Source organism: Dromiciops gliroides, chromosome 3 (genome assembly GCF_019393635.1).
Source record: "Dromiciops gliroides isolate mDroGli1 chromosome 3, mDroGli1.pri, whole genome shotgun sequence".
NCBI lineage: Eukaryota > Metazoa > Chordata > Mammalia > Microbiotheria > Microbiotheriidae > Dromiciops > Dromiciops gliroides.
The window spans coordinates 256851442-256869426 of NC_057863.1; the positions used below are offsets into that span (position 1 = coordinate 256851442).

At 35.6% G+C, this 17985-nt stretch overlaps 1 protein-coding gene across 1 annotated transcript in view; it reads left to right on the top strand.

Annotated features, from left to right (window-relative positions):
* PRDM15 (PR/SET domain 15) overlaps positions 1–17985 on the top strand; it is a 198488-nt gene that overhangs the window by 150219 nt on the left and 30284 nt on the right. The window contains exons 14-18 of the mRNA XM_043998592.1: positions 2513–2644; positions 11946–12109; positions 12247–12326; positions 15097–15216; positions 16655–16786. Of these exons, the coding sequence (XP_043854527.1) occupies positions 2513–2644; positions 11946–12109; positions 12247–12326; positions 15097–15216; positions 16655–16786 (628 nt within the window). The remainder of the gene's footprint in view (positions 1–2512; positions 2645–11945; positions 12110–12246; positions 12327–15096; positions 15217–16654; positions 16787–17985) is intronic.

Consider the following 17985-nt stretch of genomic DNA (forward strand, 5'->3'; position numbering starts at 1 on the left):
AAGTTGTCAAACATTCGGCCTTTACTGCAACTCCGATGAGCAGGCCATGTTGTTCCAGTACCAAATTTATACTTGCCTAAAAGGCTGTTTTATGGAGAACTCACACAATGCAAGTGTTCACTTGAAGGTCAGAAAAAGCAATACAAAGACAGTTTCAAGGTTTCTCTGAAGAACTTTGGAATTGATTATATGACATGGGAGACACTGGTAAAGGACTGCCCTGCATGGCATATGCATATCAAAGAAGACATCTGTGCCTAACCTGTGATAGACTTCCAAGCTTGTATTGATTGGTCTGATCAGTCACAGTCAGGCACACTATAATTTGACTCTAACATAGTGACATCCTTTTGCTCCTCTTCAAGAACAAAGGACAACAACTGACCAAGAACTTTGTGCATTAGAAGGAGTCTACATAGAGAGGGCATGAATGTGAGTTGATTATGTTGGGATGATATAAAAAAAAACTTGGACAGGTGAGAAAGGGGGAAGAGAGGAAGAGCGGGGAATGTTATCTCACATAAAAGGTACACAAGGAAGAGCTTTTACAGTGTAGGGGAAAATTATGGGGCAGGCAACACTTGAACCTCACATCTAAATTGGTTCAAAGGGGGGGAATATATATGTATACATATATACATACATATACACACCTACACACATACACAGATATACATGTTCAATTGGTAATAGAAACCTATCTTGCCCCACAGAGAAGAATAAGAGGAAGAGAAATAAAGGAAAAGGAGGGTAATGATAAAAGGGGGGGTGGATAAAAGAAGTCAATGGTCACAAGCAAAACTGACTTTAGACAAAGGACGGGATAAAAAGAGAAGGAGAAGGATAAACAGAAGAAAATAGGATGGAGGGAAGTGCACAGTTAATAATCATAACTGTGAACATAAATAGGATAAATTTATTCATAAAACAGAAGCAGATAAAAGAATAGATTAGAAACCAGAATCCAACAATGTGTTGTTTACGAGAAATACACTTGAAGCAGAGAGACACACAGAGTTTTAAAATAAAGAGCTAGAGCAAGATCTATTATGTTTCAATCAGGGGTAGAAATCATGATCATGACCAAGAAAAATAAAAAATGGACCTAATTAAAAGTGATAAGCTGGGAAATTACATCTTCCAAAAAGCACTATAGACAATGAAGTAATATAAGTGCTAAATATATATGCACCAAATGGCATAACATTCAAATTCTTAAAAGCTATATAAATTACAGAAGGAAATAAACAGTAAATCCATACTAATGGGGTACTTCAACTTTCCCCTCTCAGAGTTAGATAAATCTAACAATATAATAAATAAGAAAGAGGTTAAAGGGGGCAACTAGGTAGCGCAGTGGATAGAGCACCAGCCCTGGAGTCAGGAGTACCTGAGTTCAAATCTGGCCTCAGACACTTACTAGCTGTGTGACCCTGGGCAAGTCACTTAACCCCAATTGCCTCACTTAAAAAAGAAAGAAAGAAAGAAAGAAAGAAGTTAAGAAGATGAATAGAATTTTAGAAAAGCGAATGGGAATAAAAAGAAATAACTTTTCCTACATTGCACTCCTTCGCACCTTCACTAAAGTTCACCATGTATCAGGGCATAAAAACCTTACAAAGAAATGCAGAAAAATATTAAATGCATCTTTTTAAGACTAAAATAAAATAAAAATTATATTAAATAAAGGGCCGTGGGAGTAGAAATTTAAAACTAATTGGGCAGCTGCCAAAGATGCCACCTCTGCAAATATGGGACTATAACTGGCAGGAGACCAAGCCTGCCACATACCTCTCTTTGCCAGTCTAAGGTACAGAGGCTGGGAACATCAGCATCTTCTGCACAAAAAATTAGCTGATAGCATTTTATTCATTCAGTGAACACTGATTCTTAAAGATTTAAGAGGAATTCAAAGACATTCACCAAAGACTATTCCATTTTCTGTCCTAATAATTTCATTTTACAGTGGCTTCTGTGAACTTGTCCTAATTACTTTCTCTGTCACCAGTTCTCAGATCTAGGCTACTAAAATTTTATCGACTAGCTGACAGAATTTTTATTTTTAAGCATACCTTAAAGACTCTAGCTTCCCAGGATAAATGTTAAAGATGCATTTCCAGAGAAAATTTTCAAAAAGATAATGTTATACTTAGAATTATAGAGCATAAAAAGAATTATAAAGACTATAGGTCTTCCAAGGTCATCTAGTCTAGGGATTTTTAACCTTTTGGTATCATAGACTTCTTTGGAACTCTCTCGAAGCCTATGGACTCCTTCTTAGAAATATGTTTGTTGCCTTCATTTATAATTAAAGGAAATGTTAATTTCATTTAACAGTTACTAATAATAAAGATGTAGGGTTTTTTCTGCTACAAGTATGTAGACCCCATAAAATAGATTGATGAACCCTTTTGGCATCTGTGTAGCTGTAATGCCAACTGCATGAGGATTAAAGATTTTGAAAATTCCCCTCCTTCTACTGGCAGTGGTAAACTGGTTCTTCCTTTTCCAGGACATTGCATTAATGGATGACCACCAGAGGGAAGAATTCATTGGTAAAATTGGTATCTCATCAGAAGAAAATGACAACTCTGATGAAAGCGCCGACTCAGAGCCTCACAAGTACAGCTGCAAACGGTGCCAGGTAATATGTAATTTTCTACTTAAAGTCTTGTGCTTGTATTTACCTTGAATGGAAACTTTTCATTCACATGCTGAAGATGATCAGAATATCTTACCCTGATGTCTTGGTGATAATAAAACATGAGAAATGTAACAATCTTACATACGAATGCACACTGAAATGATTTTTTTTTTCACTAACCAGGTTCTTGATGTAGCAAACTTGGCACATGACTATTATTTGGAGACAACATTGTTAAAATATTCAAATGAACATGTGATCTCAATTCAAGAGGTCCTTCCAGTGATGCAGATAGCAACTCATCATACCCTCCCAACTCCTATGACTCTTCACATTTTCCTAAAAGTTCTTTTCCTAGGATGCAATTCCTTTATGACATCCTTTATTCCTGTTTTTCTTTGATGTTCCTTGACGCAGTCTTCTCACATCCTCTATATACCTTACCTGTGGTCTCTGTGTTGTGTTACTAATTTATAGTTCTCCATGTCTTGCTACCATACAGCAAGCTGGGTAAATGTTAGTATTGAGAAGCTGGGCCTTTGCTCTCATGGGAAGCTTAGGATTCTTAAAAGAGCTTTACAAATTTCCCCAAAGCAATACAGCTTGCTGTTTTCAACCCTGGGTCTAGTTCATTTTCCATCTGAAGACACAAAGACAAACCAAAAGATGAACAGACCAATATATAGATAGATAAATAGTTGGACAAAGTAAACATTTATTAAGCACTTTTTATATGCCAAGCAGTATGCTAACAATCTCAGTCATTTATTTCTGGGCTCTATTCCTGATTATTCGGACTTCTTTCTCTACCATGACCCAGAAGCTCTCTTAACCCTGGAAAATCTTGCTGCCTTGCAGCCTTCTCATCCTAAAAGGTCCCTCTACCCCTCTGACTCCTTCCTTTATTTAGTTAGTTCCTTCTAGAACCTCCATTTTAAGAAAGTGAGCAGGCCAACCATGTTCATTCCTTGATTCATCTCTAGGCTTCATTCCTAGACTTATTTCTCCACCATGACCCCTCAGTCTTCTCACCTTGGAAGATCACTTTTTCCCAGAAGCCTTCTCACCTTGGCAGATTACTCTGCCTCTGTGGCCCCTTCCTCTCACTTGTCCATTCCTTACAGAACCTCCATTTTAAAGAATATGGCCTAGCCAGCCATGCTCATTGCTTCCTTCTTCTTTGGGTTCTACTCCTGATTCTTTTTTCCATTCCCTCCCATCTCCTTGCTTTTCAGTTTCCCTTTATGTGTTGTCTTCCCCCATTAAAAGGTAATCTTGGACTAGCTGTGTGACCCTGGGCAAGTCACTTAACCCTCATTGCCCTGCCAAAAAAAAAAAAAGAAGGTAATCGTGGGACTATCCTTTTTTGTTGTTTGCTTCTATTTTAATTCCAAGGCCTTAGTAAAATGTCTGGTACATTGTAAACACTTAAGAAATGCTTGTTGACTTGACTGAATTTAAGGAGCATGTGGAAATGGTGGAGGATAACACATAAGGGCAAGTTTGCAGGGAGGGATTAGAATCATATAGGTGCATATTTAGGAAATGGTTTTGTACCCTCGTTCTGAAAAAGTTAAAGCATCTACTCACTTATCAAAGCACCTCACCCAGGTGAAGCCTCCAGTAATGGGAGAGAGATGAAAATGATAGCTGATTTGTGGGCAACATGGTAAAGAGATGGCCAGGAAATATACTAGCTATACCTAAGTATAAATAGGGCATACTGCTAAATCAGAGGACATACATCTAAATATGTGTTAAAATTTGAGCAGATGTTCTTTCATTTGGTCATTTTCCTGTGTATGGACAGGCCCACCATCTTTCAGTGATTGCAAACAGGATTATCTGGAAGACCTCACTATCCAAAGCATCTCTCTTCAATTTGGACTCGGTATTGGATCACTTCCATTGAAATACAAATATCTTTAGCAAGCATGCATCTCACAGTTTAATACCTTGCTTGATGTTTATTTTCAGAGGGTCATTGAATGGCATTATTTCTATTATTTCACTATTTAAGAAATTTCAAATGATGTGTATAGAAAAGATACACTCAGGGGGCAGCTAGGTGGTGCAGTGGATAAAGCACCGGCCCTGGATTCAGGAGGACCTGAGTTCAAAGCCAGCCTCAGACACTTGACACTGTCTGTGTGACCCTGGGCAAGTCATTTAACCCTCATTGCCCCACAAAACAAACAAACAAACAAATAAATAAATGAATAAATGTTTAAAAAAAAAAGAAAAGATACACTCAGTTGTAAAATAGGCTTATTCTACTTAATCAAATGCCTTTTATAAATCAAACAAGTGCAGTGGGGTTCTCGACAGCTTTAAGTTAATTATGAAATATTAAAGATGTGGTCTGCTATAAACTGTGACTTGTGAAAATTTACTTGCTCCCTAATGATGTTCTTTTCTAGTATGCCCTCAACTCATATCTAGTTGACTTGTATATGAGTTGATAATTACTGATATTCTCTTTTTCACCTTTTTCAGTATTTGTAAAATCTAAGTTTGGTATTTTTCCCTGTCTTTTGATACATTATATATTGGTCCCTTAATATTCTCACAGTTTGTGTGACCTCTAGCATGAATCTCCTGTCTATATACTTGTCTTTTGTTGTGTCTTATGCCATTTATAACTTCTCTATAAGGACATTTGGGCTTGAATTTTATGGTCCACATGCAGTGGTCCAATCTTTTTTGGAGAAAAAGTTTGTTAAAAAAATTTTTTTGTAAGAACTTTTCATTTTCCTTCTCTTTGTAGACCTCCTTCCATTTTCATCCTTGAGTGCTCCTGGGATATCTTTCCTTAGATCTCTTGCCAAGTTTTCTTTAAAATGACTTTTGCCTTGAATTACTTCTCTGTTTTATAAAATTATATTGTTCATTATCATCCATCATCATTTTCATTTTTTTTTAACCTAGCTCTAGGTGCCTTTTTTCCTTTTCTTTGCGGGGCATTGGGGGTTAAGTGACTTGCCCAGAGTCACACAGCTAGTAAGTGTCAAGTGTCTGAGGCTGGATTTGAACTCAGGTACTCCTGAATCCAGGGCTGGTGCTTTATCCACTGCGCCACCTAGCTGCCCCCTTCTAGGTGTCTTTTTTTTTTTTTAATTGAGACAATTGGGGTTAAGTGACTTGCCCAGGGTCACACAGCTAGTAAGTGTTAAGTGTCTGAGGCCGGATTTGAACCCAGGTACTCCTGACTCCAGGGCCGGTGCTCTATCCATTGCGCCACCTAGCTTCCCCTAGTTGTCTTTTTAAAAAAAGACAAAAAATAATTTCACTTAACTTAATGACAACAATGAGACACTGTAAATTTTTGAGATGATGTTAAAACAGTACTTAAGTAATTTTCAAAAATTCCTAAACACTTTAATCAACTAAAAAGAAAAAGAGAACAAATTGATGAATTGAGCATGCAGGTGAAAAATGCAACACTAAGGGGCAGCTAGGTGGCGCAGTGGATAGAGCACCAGCCCTGGAGTCAGGAATACCTGAGTTCAAATCCGGCCTCAGACACTTAACATACACTTACTAGCTGTGTGACCCTGGGCAAGTCACTTAACCCCAATTGCCTCACTAAAAAAAAAAAAGGAAAAAAAAACTAAAAAAAAATGCAATACTAATACCTTGAAAAAACAGTATTAAACACTAAAATTATGAAAATCAAAGAAGAGATTAACAAAATTGAAAACTAAAAACTCCACAAATCATTGGATTGTTAAAAGCATAAAAAAACAACAACATAAAAAGGAGGGAAAGGGGCAGCAGGCAATTCTTGAAACTTGCTGTCATCAGAATTGGTTCAAAGATAAAATATATAAATATATAGATATATATGTGCGTATATGTATACACACATTCAGCTGGGTATAGAAATCTGTCTTATTCAACAGGAAAGTAGGAGGAGAAAGGGATAACAGAAAGGATGGGAGAAGGTGAGTATAGAGAAGGTAGATTAAGGGAAGCAGTAGTCAGAAGTAAAACAGACTTTTGAGGAGAGACTGTATTTGAGGGAAAAAAAGGAGCGAAGAATAAACAAGAAAATAGGTAGGAGGGAAATACAACTGTAAATGTCAATGAGATGATCTCACTCATAAAACAGAAGTAGATAGCAGAATAGAAAACAACCAATATGTTATTTATAAGAAATACACTTAATTGTTGTGGGTTTTTTGTTGTTGTTGTTTTAAGAAATACACTTGGGGCAGCTAGATGGCGCAGTGGTTAAAGCACCGGCCCTGGATTCAGGAGCACCTGAGTTCAAATCCGGCCTCAGACACTTGACACTTACTAGCTGTGTGACCGTGGGCAAGTCACTTAACCCCCATTGCCTAAAAAAAAAAAAAAAAAAGAAAGAAATACACTTGTGGGGCAGCTAGGTGGTGCAGTAGATAGAGCACCGGCCCTAGATTCAGGAGTACCTGAGTTCAAATCCGGCCTCAGACACTTAATGCTTACTAGCTGTGTGACCCTGGGCAAGTCACTTAACCCCAATTGCCCTGCAAAAAAAAAGAAAGAAAGAAAGAAAAGAAATACACTTGAAACAGAGAGACACATAGCAAGTAAAATAAGGGGCTAGAGGAAAATCTATTTTGCTTCAGGTGAGGTAAAAAGGGCAAGAGTAAGCGCTCATGATCTCAGACAAAGCAAAACCATAAATAAACCCAAATAAAAGAGATAATCAGGGAAACTACATTTTGCTAAAAGGAAACATAGACAATGAAACAATATCAATAATAAATATATATGCACCAAATGGCAGAGCATCTGTATTCATAAAAGAAAAGTTAAATGAAATACAGGAGGAAAATAGACAATAAAACTCTACTAGTAGGGGAACTCAACTTTCTCCTCTCAGTGCTAAATAAATCTAAGAGTAAATAAGAAAGAAGTTAAGGAGATCAATAGAATTTTAGAAAAGTGAGATATGATAGGCTTCTGAAGAAAACTGAATGGGAATAGAAAAGAGTATACCTTTTTCTTAGCTGTATATGGCACCTTCACAAAAACTGACCTGATATTAGGACATAAAAACATCACACCAAATGCAGAAAAGTAAAAATGTTAAATGAATCCTTTTTAAGACCATAATGTAATAAAAATTATATTCAATAAAGGGCCATGGAACCACAAATTAAAAATTAATTGGAAACTAAAAAAATCTAATCTTAAAGAATTAGGTCAGAAAACAAATGATAGAAACAATCAATAATTTAATTAAAGAGAATTACAACAATGAGACAGTGTACCAAAATTTGTGGGATACAACCAAAGCATTATCTCCAATGGGGATAAATTAGATTCTTTCCCAATAAGATCAAGGATGAAGTAATGATGTCCATTATCACCATTATTCTTCAGTATTGTACTACAGATGCTAGCTATAGCAATAAAACATGAAAAAGAAAAAGAAGGATTAAAAAAAGGCATCGAGGAAATAATGTTCTTTATAGACAATATGATGTCACACTTAGAGAGAACCCTAGAAAATTAATGAAAAAGCTAATTGAAACAATTAACTTTGCTGAAGTTGCATGATATAAAAGAAATGCACATAAATCATCAGCATTTCTATATATTACCTACAGAACATAACAGAAAGGGATAGAGAAATTATATTTATTTAAAGTTACTGTAGACATTATAAAATACCTGGGAGGCTACCTGCCAAGACTAACTCAAGAACTATATGAACACAATTTCAAAACAATTTAACACAAATAAAGACAGCTAACCAACTGGAGACATATTCATTGTTCATGTGTAGGCTGAGCTAAGCTAATAAAATTGATGACAACTTAATTTACTTATTCAATGCCATACCAATCAAACTACCAAAGAATTACTTTATAGATCTAAAAAGAAATAATGACAGACTTTTATCTGGAAGAGCAAAAAGTCAAGAATATCAAGGGAATCAATGAAAAAACAAAAAGTGGGAAGAGGGCCTCATCGTATTAGATTTCAAATTATTCCACAAAGCAGTGATCATCAAAACAATTTGGTACTGGTTAATAAATAGAGAGGTGGCTTAGTGGGATAGATTAGGTTTGCAATATACAGAAACAAATGAATAAAGTAGCTTGGTGTGTGATAAACCCAAAGACACCAGCTATTTTCTCACAACTTCAAAGCATTTTGGCAGAAATTCATTTTATACCAACTTATTTATATAAAAAGTTACACTCCAAGTGGATATGTGATTTGACATAAAGAATGACATCATAAATAAGAACAAGAAGTGCATAAGAGAATAGTTCATGACTAAACAAAGACGAGAGAAGATTACAAAATATAAAATGAATCATTTTGATTATACATGGTGGGCCAAAAGTTACAAAGGGGTTTCAATATCTAATAACTTCCTTTATCTTTTGTTTTTAATTTATAATACCATAGCATCATATATAGCATATATAGGAAATGAATTTATATTATGTGTGAAAAATCAAATCTTGTAAATGGCAAAAAATATTTTTCAAAATATTAAAACATCATGAATTTTGACCCACCCTTTTTAAAGTTTAAAAGTTTTTCACAAACAAAACCAATGCAGCTAAAATTAAAAGACAAAAAGGTACTGGGTGGAGGGGGACGGCAGGGATCTTTGCAGCTAGTTTCTCCTAAAAGAATTTTATTTCTAAAACATATAGGGAACTTATTCAAATTTATAAGAATAAAAACCATTTTCTAATAAATCAATGGTCAAACCATATGAATGGTTTTTTTCCTTATTTATTTGTTTTGTTTATTTGTGGGGCAATGAGGGTTAAGTGACTTGCCCAGGGTCACATAACTAGTGTCAAGTGTCTGAGGCCAGGTTTGAACTCAGGTCCCCCTGAATCCAGGGCCAGTGCTTTATCCACTGTACCACCTAGCTGCCCCCTGAATGGTTTTCAAGGAAAAAAATCCCAGTTATCATTAGCATATGAAAAAGTTCTCTAAATCACTAAATACATATTAAAGCAATTCTAATATTCTACCTCACTCCTGTAAGATTGACAAAAGTAACAAAATAGGAAAATGACAGTTTTTGAAGGGGTTGTAGGAAAACATAACATTATTGCATTGTTCTTGGAGCTCTAAATAGGTTCATCCAATCTGGAAAGCAATTTGGATCTGTGCCCCAAAAGTTAATAACTGTAAAACCCTTGGCCCTGTGATGCTACTTCTATGACCATATTCCAAAGAGATCAAATGAAGAAAAGGAACCCATATGTACCACCACACCCCCTCCAAATAAAATTATAGCAAAATACTAGAAACTGAGTGCCCATCAATTGGGGAATATCCAAACAAATCATTTTATAATGATATAATAGAATATTGTATAAAAACAGACAAAAGCTATGCTTTCAGAGACCCTTGGGCAGACTTCTTTTTTTACCTGATGTAGAATAAAGTGAGTAAAACCAGAGCAGTCTATATCAACATCAGTAACAATGGGAAAATGAAAGATTTGAGATACCTAAGAACTCTGATCAATGTTATGTCCAATCACAATTTCATAGGATCAGTGATGACATATTCTACCTACCACCTAAAAGAGAAGTGATGTATTCATTACACAGAATGAGACATACATTTTTGTATATTGCCAATGTGGGAGTTTGTTTTGCTTAATATATATTTGTTATAAAACAGGGACATAGAGAGGATAGGAACCTACATTGTAGAATTTCTTCATCTGGGAATTCCTTATACCATTGAAATTATAGTTAACTCTAGTCTCTAACTACTATCTTGAGAAAATATAATAAAGATGATAAATCTACAAATACCTAATGTATTTTAGGACTAAAATTAATTATATAAAATTATCAGAATTGAAATTATATCTATTTTAGGTCATCTCTAACAGTCTTCCCTTCTATCAGTTATAAATAGTCCAGGGTTAAGTAGAAGAAATGCATATTCTTCAGGAAGCCATCATAGCATATAAGTGGTACAATGAATACAATTTTCACTTTGAGTCAGGAAGACCCAAGTTCTTATTCTGCCTCAGACACTGGTTGTATGACCAAGGGCAAGTCATTTAACTACTGTCAGCTTCAGTTTAATTTGTAAAATGGGGAGAATAAAAGGACCTACCTCAATTTTTATACAATATGATAATATATACTAATTGTATAGTTCATCATTCATATGAATATAACAATATTATGTATGTTATCTTAAAGTACTATGGAAATATGTTAATGGTTTTTCTATACTTGCCCCATGTACAGATAAGATTCCTAGTACTAGGAAAACAATTCCTTTCCATTTTCAGGACATTTGTTTTGTGAATATTTCTCCTGATCATGCAAATATGCCAGTGCTACTTAATGTTTTTTATGAGTCTTGAAATTTGTAACAGAATGGGTTAATCTTTCCTTTCTTTTATGTGTTTTTTTGCTGTCTTTTATATGTTTTTAACACAGCCTATATTATATAAAGATCAAGTAGGTTCCCTAGAAAACTCTAAAATCTGCTTCAGTTGCATTTGATACCAGAAATGTCACCATACTAATTCATTCATTAAGATTAAGTTGAGGGGCAGCTAGGTGGCGCAGTGGATAGAGCACCGGCCCTGGAGTCAGGAGTACCTGGGTTCAAATCCGGCCTCAGACACTTAACACTTACTAGCTGTGTGACCCTGGGCAAGTCACAACCCCAATCGCCTCACTAAAAAAAAAATTAAAAAAAAAAAAGATTAAGTTGAAAATTCAGTATTAAAATATAGATACCCCGGGAGCATTTGTATAATAACATAAACACATACAACTTCAATTATTTACATCCTAGAATGGATTCATCAGATTTGCTAGCAAACCCATGAGGTACTAAGAGACATGACAGGTGTTTTTTGTTTTTTGTTTTTTACTTAGCGATGATTAAGGAGAAAGGGATATAACATGAGATAAACTTAGGAAGAATAGATTCAAGTCAGATCTACATTAAGCACCAAGGGTCATTGATAAGGAGGTAGCAAAAGAATGTAAAAAAGGAAAATGAAACAGTACAGAAGAAAAACACAATGTCATTTTGTGTTCTAATTGTCTCCTAACTTGGAGTTAGAGAGAACAAGACTTAGACTTAAAGATGCAGTTGTGTCTTGGGAGTCACCTTGTAAACTGAAGCCATTTCACCTATATAAGAGAATTTATCTTTTAAACTTGCCTGGGTCTGCAATTTAACATTTCCTTAACAATAAAGGCTAGATTTTCTGTACCTTAGGGTATAGGACATTAAAGTTGTTCCTACCTTTTCCATTCTTTGCCTCTTCATTTAGTATTGGTTCATTCCACAGCTAACATTTGGCAGAGGAAAAGAGTACCTCAAGCACATCATGGAGGTCCACAAGGAGAAAGGCTATGGCTGCAGCATCTGCAACAGACGATTTGCCCTTAAAGCAACTTATCACGCACACATGGTTATTCACCGTGAGAACCTGCCTGACCCCAACGTACAGAAGTAAGGCCTTTTGTGATGGTTGTCCTGTAGTACCTGCTGGAATTGTGATTGAGAGGAATGGCTATAATTCCATATTAATAAATACTTTATTGAGTAATTTGTAGGACCTCAACATTTTTCTCTTTCTCTTGTTTTAGGTACATTCATCCATGTGAAATTTGTGGAAGGATCTTTAATAGCATAGGAAATTTGGAACGACATAAGCTCATTCACACAGGTAGTATATTTATTCCTATGGCTCTAGGCTGCCAGTTTCTAATATTAACATGTTCCTTAACTGTTTTGGGAAAATTGTTTAGTTACCTACTGTGATCTATAAAGATAACTAATAATACATTTAAATAGCATTTTTAAGGTTTGCAGAATTTCTCAGATCAACTCTTTGAAGCAGGCAACGTAAATTTCTTATTTCCATTTTACAGAAGAGGAAGCTGAGACTCTGGCAGATTAAGTGACTTGGCTGCCTTCACAAAGATAATAAGTGTCAGAGACGAATCTCTATAATTCCTCTCTAAAATTCTCTCCTGTAATAAGTAGGGAATTTAAAGTTCTGGAGGCTAAATCCCTTAGCTTACAATCCTGTGCTGTTGTTTTTTTTCCTAGATGTTGAAGAATTAACCCAACATTTGTGTCCAGGACATTTCTTTTTATTAATTGCATTTGTAATGGGAGAGACACTCAAACACAGACAGTGTCTTAGTGTCACCAACAAGCTTTGCTTTGTGGCTGGACAAGGCAAATGATTTTTATAATCTTGTGGAAACAAAATCAAATGAGAAAAGTACAAAGTTAGCAGGGAGAGTGGGGAACAAGTTTTAGGAAATTGATGAGAGTCAGTTAGATTTGGTGACCAAGTAGATTTCTTGTAATATTCTGAGGAAAGTAAAATATTAACACGTAATTGATTACAGCAATTTAAGCAAGTGGTTTTCCATTGTTTTAATAATGGAGCAAGATTTTTAATGGGAAAAGTTTCTAATACTGGTAGACCTTTCAGGCTCTCCAAAAGCGTAACAAAATGAAATTCTACATTACCTTTCTTTTTTATGCTTATAGACTACAAATGTCAATACTCTGAAAATCAGGGACAGGTGATTCCATAACAGTGAAGAACAACAAGGTGCACACAATTGCTTTGCAAAAGATTTTTGCTAGTGGTTGCCAGACAGAAGCAATAGGAAAGGTAGCAACCACTAACTATATTCTCAGTGATTAGGACATTAATGCAGGTTAGGAAAGTGAAGCTGTCTTCCATGACCCACCTGCTGACTTTCTGAGGCCTGGCTAGTTACCCATCTAGATGAACAGATCTCCTCATGACTATCTGTAGGCTATCAGGGAGGAAGAGGTATGCAGTATTGTTGTCTTCATAGGCCACACGGAACTCCCTTTGCTAACGAGGACATAATGAGACCATGTTTGGGAAATAAGGAATAGAACAAGATTTCCCTGTCCCTGTTTGGACAGATTTAGATCTTTGGCAGTTTGCTGAATGAGTCACAAAGATGTTATTGGCCCAAGACTTCAGAATTCATTTGTACCATCCCTTCAGATTAATGATAGATCTGGTGGCTCTTCAAAAATAGGACCATTTTTGCATTATGTGGTACAAATCCATGTGGAAAGTCCTTTCCTCTTTATCCAGTTGTTCATAGTGATGAGAACTGAGTCATAGGCCCTTAGATCAGGATTTCAGGGAATTCTTATACTCGTGGTCTTTCACCTGAGCCCCATCACTGGGTTCATTAGGATAGCAGTCATCGTCTGGCTTTTAGGCATGACGCATTGTGCTTGTATATGGAAGTATCACATCATTAGATAATTTGTACTTTAAATTTAATATCTCTGTCATTGCCAATGTGTTTATCTCATGAGGCAAGTTATCAAATCTAGGAATTAATTCTCTCAGAAATATTTCACTGTCAGAGTGCTTCTCTGCCAGGATATACCAGCACCTCCTGAACACATGTACAATTGGAAAAATTATCATTAAACTTATAATCATTCAAGGCTTTATCCTTTCTGAGGGTTAATTAATTGTGTATATAGAAGGGAAGGGGGTAAAAACGTATGCTAGCATTCAACCATGAAAACAATATTTAAAGCTTTAACCATTTTTTATATTAATTCCATTTTTTTTCTGACCATCTCTTTTTATTAACTTAATTTTTTGGGTTAAATTTTTTCCCCCTACAGTTTCTAAAGCACATTATTTCTCATTACTTTTCCCCCTCTTAAAAATGTAAAATTTTGTTTCGATTTAGAACATCCCCAGAGTTATCCTAAGTATAAAATTAGTACTTTTAAAAAATGGGGGGCGGCTAGGTGGCGTAGTGGATAAAGCACCGGCCCTGGATTCAGGAGTACCTGGGTTCAAATCCAGCCTCAGATACTTGACACTTACTATCTGTGTGACCCTGGGCAAGTCACTTAACCCCCATTGCCCCACCAAAAAAAAAAAAAAAAAAGGACAGGTTCAAGAACTATTCAGAGTCTACAACCAATAAAACCAACAAACCTTTAGAGGAAGCAGGGCTACTACTTCCAACCTAGCCAGTACAACAGAAGTAATAGCCATCTGTAGCCGACAAAAGTCCTGTAACTTGGTTACTCTGAATAAAATATAAATAACACAAATCAGACACTGCTGAGATTGTTTAGAATCAGGGCTCACAATCTTGAATGACAACCATCAAAACCCTCCAACCCATTTCACACATTTACCTATAATCAGAACTGAAACAAGCTAACAATCAGCTTCTGACTGGCCAGCTTCTGAAGGAGACTCATGCTTTATGGGGCAAGTTGGTTATCAGAAGACTAAAATCATGATTGTAAATAAGGAAGTAGTGCACTAAACAGATTAAGCTTTCAGACCTGAGTGGATATTTTGAACATGTCTATCTCATTACCTCGTTCGGTGGATTAGTTATTAATTTGAATTTTGATGTTTTTTTTTAACTTATACTTGATTTAATTTTTCAAAGGTGTAAAAAGTCATGCATGTGAGCAATGTGGTAAATCCTTTGCCAGAAAAGATATGCTTAAAGAACACATGAGAGTACATGATAACATCAGGGAATACTTATGTGCAGAATGTGGAAAAGGTAGGTATGTCATTCTGTTTAATGTAATTCACTCACAATGCATACAGGAAGTAAACTGGTGCTAATCTAGTGCAGATGTGGCAAAATACTTTGTTCACTGTCACTCTTTTCCCCTTTAGCCTCATTTAACTTTGATCTTGACTTGAAGCAACCATTAAAATAAGAGTTGATTAGTTTTCCCTCCTTCTTAGCTAGCCAAAATGCCATTTGTGGCAGGGACTTGGTCGTGGTTTAAGAGGGTGAGAAAAAAATAATTTCCATAATCAAATAGACATACACATATCTAACATTGAAGGACTGCTTATTTTGGGAAAGACCTTCAGTTCCATTTCTCTGTCTTTTCCTCCTAACAATAGTTAGAAATTGCTAGCACCTTTGCTAGGTGCTAGTCAACTCATATTAATTCAAACTCTACTACTTTAATTTTATAAGTCTTACAAGTGCTAGGCTAAAGTTCATCTTTTTATTATCATTGAGAAAGGTTGACCAGGTGGGGAATTAAGGGACTGTGCCATGTAATTACAAGTTTAATAGATAAAAGGGCAAGCAAGTATTTATGTACTTGAAAGGAAAAAAAAAAGCCAAATGATTCTGAGCCATGTAGGAGCACTCCTTGATAATGGTTGCCCTTAGTATGCAAAGATGATGCTACTGATGCCTTGCCTTCAAAAAAAGGAGAGCTATTACTCAGAGACAATATTCTTCACCTAGCCACTGACACATTTGTAATCATATGGGCATAATTCTAAGCAAAGACTAGGACTCCTTAGCCCAGTGTTCTGTAGGTTTTTTCTTTTCTGTGTAAGCATTGATGGTTAATCTACAGCCTATGAATGCCAAAAGTAATGACATGGTATTTCTTTCTTTTAAACTAGTCTATAATTCAGACTTTTATGAATTAAAATTGTTAAGGTTATAGTTACATATATATGTATATATGTGTGTGTGTATATATATATATATATGTATAAATGTGTGTATCTCTGTGCAATTAAAGTAATTTTAAAAGGTATATTTACAGTTTAATATTGAAATATACATAACGGAATTTTCTTGTTTAACAACCTCATTGCTTTTTAATGCTGTTTCCTTTTAAAATTAATGTTAGGTTTTGTTTTCTTGAAAATACAAATAAAATAATCCAAAACTTTTAAAGGTACTTTTATTATTATTTAACCTAATGCCAGATCATTTAAACATATAGTCCCTGGGTTAAAATGTAGGTCTTTGATGACACTAACTTAATAACTTTGAACCTGTATTGTTGGTTCAAGATTGGGTAAAAGGTTTGATAAATCTGAATTATACCACAGCCCCTAGTCTGCCCTGAGAAGTTAGGTGTGACAAGTTCAAGTACTGGCTGATAAAAGAAGGTATAGTCCCAAGGATATGGCAGGATTTGGTCATTATATGCATCTCTGCTTCTTTTTTCTCGCAGGTATGAAAACCAAACATGCTCTTCGTCACCATATGAAACTCCATAAAGGTATCAAGGAATATGAATGCAAGGAGTGCCATAGGAAATTTGCTCAAAAGGTCAACATGTTGAAACACTACAAAAGACATACAGGTTAGTGAATAGCTAGAAAGTAACAGGTTTATCTTTTGCCTTTTCATAGAGATAACCTAATTGTTGCTCAGCCAATGGCTCCCTCAGCCACTGGACTACATGAACTCTTGAAGTTCCTTTCATCTCCATGCAATCTAACATTTATTTAGCATGGCAAGGCAAATACACAGTGATTAAAAGTAAATGTACTAAAAAGAAGGGCGGGGCAGCTAGGTGGCACAGTGGATAGAGCACCGGCCCTGGAGTCAGGAGGACCTGAGTTCAAATCCGGCCTCAGACACTTAACACACTTACTAGCTGTGTGACCCTAGGCAAGTCACTTAACCCCAATTGCCTCACTAAAAAAAAAAAAAAAAAGTAAAGTAAATGTGAAACACATAGAGCAAGTTCATACTTGGAATTTTTTTTTAATTGACTAAAATTATTGACCTAAACTCAATTTTACCCCTTCAATCCTGTACTCATTTTCAGAATGCCTCCCTGAAGATACAGATCATAAAAGCTAAATACATTCTATGTATCTTTATTATCCTGAAATAAAACCAGTATTTATAGCATTCATTTAACAGGAATGTATCTTTTTATTTAAAAAAAAAAAGTAAAGCAAAATCGTCTAATATAGTGGTTACAGTCGATCATACATGTAACTTTCCCTCTTTGTAATTATTTTTAAATGGTAAACAAAAATGAAAAATTTAAACTTTAATCATTTGGAACCAATAGTATGTATTGTATTTGACCTGTTTTATTACCTTTTTTTTGGAGGGGGGAGGCAATGAGGATTAAGTGACTTGCCCAGGGTCACACAGCTAGTGAGTGTCAAGTATCTGAGGCTGGATTTGAACTCAGGTCCTCCTGAATCCAGGGCTGGTGTTTTATCCACTACACCACCTAGCTGTCTTGCTTTATTACCTTTTAATGTTGCCTGCATTTACCTTACCATAGATAAAGTGTGGGTTATTCTTTTGGATCTTCATACCTCAGTAGTTCATACAAGTCTTTCAATTTTTTCCTGAATTCTTCATTTTGTTATTTCTTTATTTTGGAATGAACCTGTGATTTCATTGGTAAAAATCATTCCCATTGAAGAAACTGTATATCTTTGGGGGGGGGGGGGGAATGGACAATGAGGGTTAAGTGACTTGCTCAGAGTCACACAGCTAGTGTCAAGTGTCTGAGGCCAGATTTGAAGAAGAAAG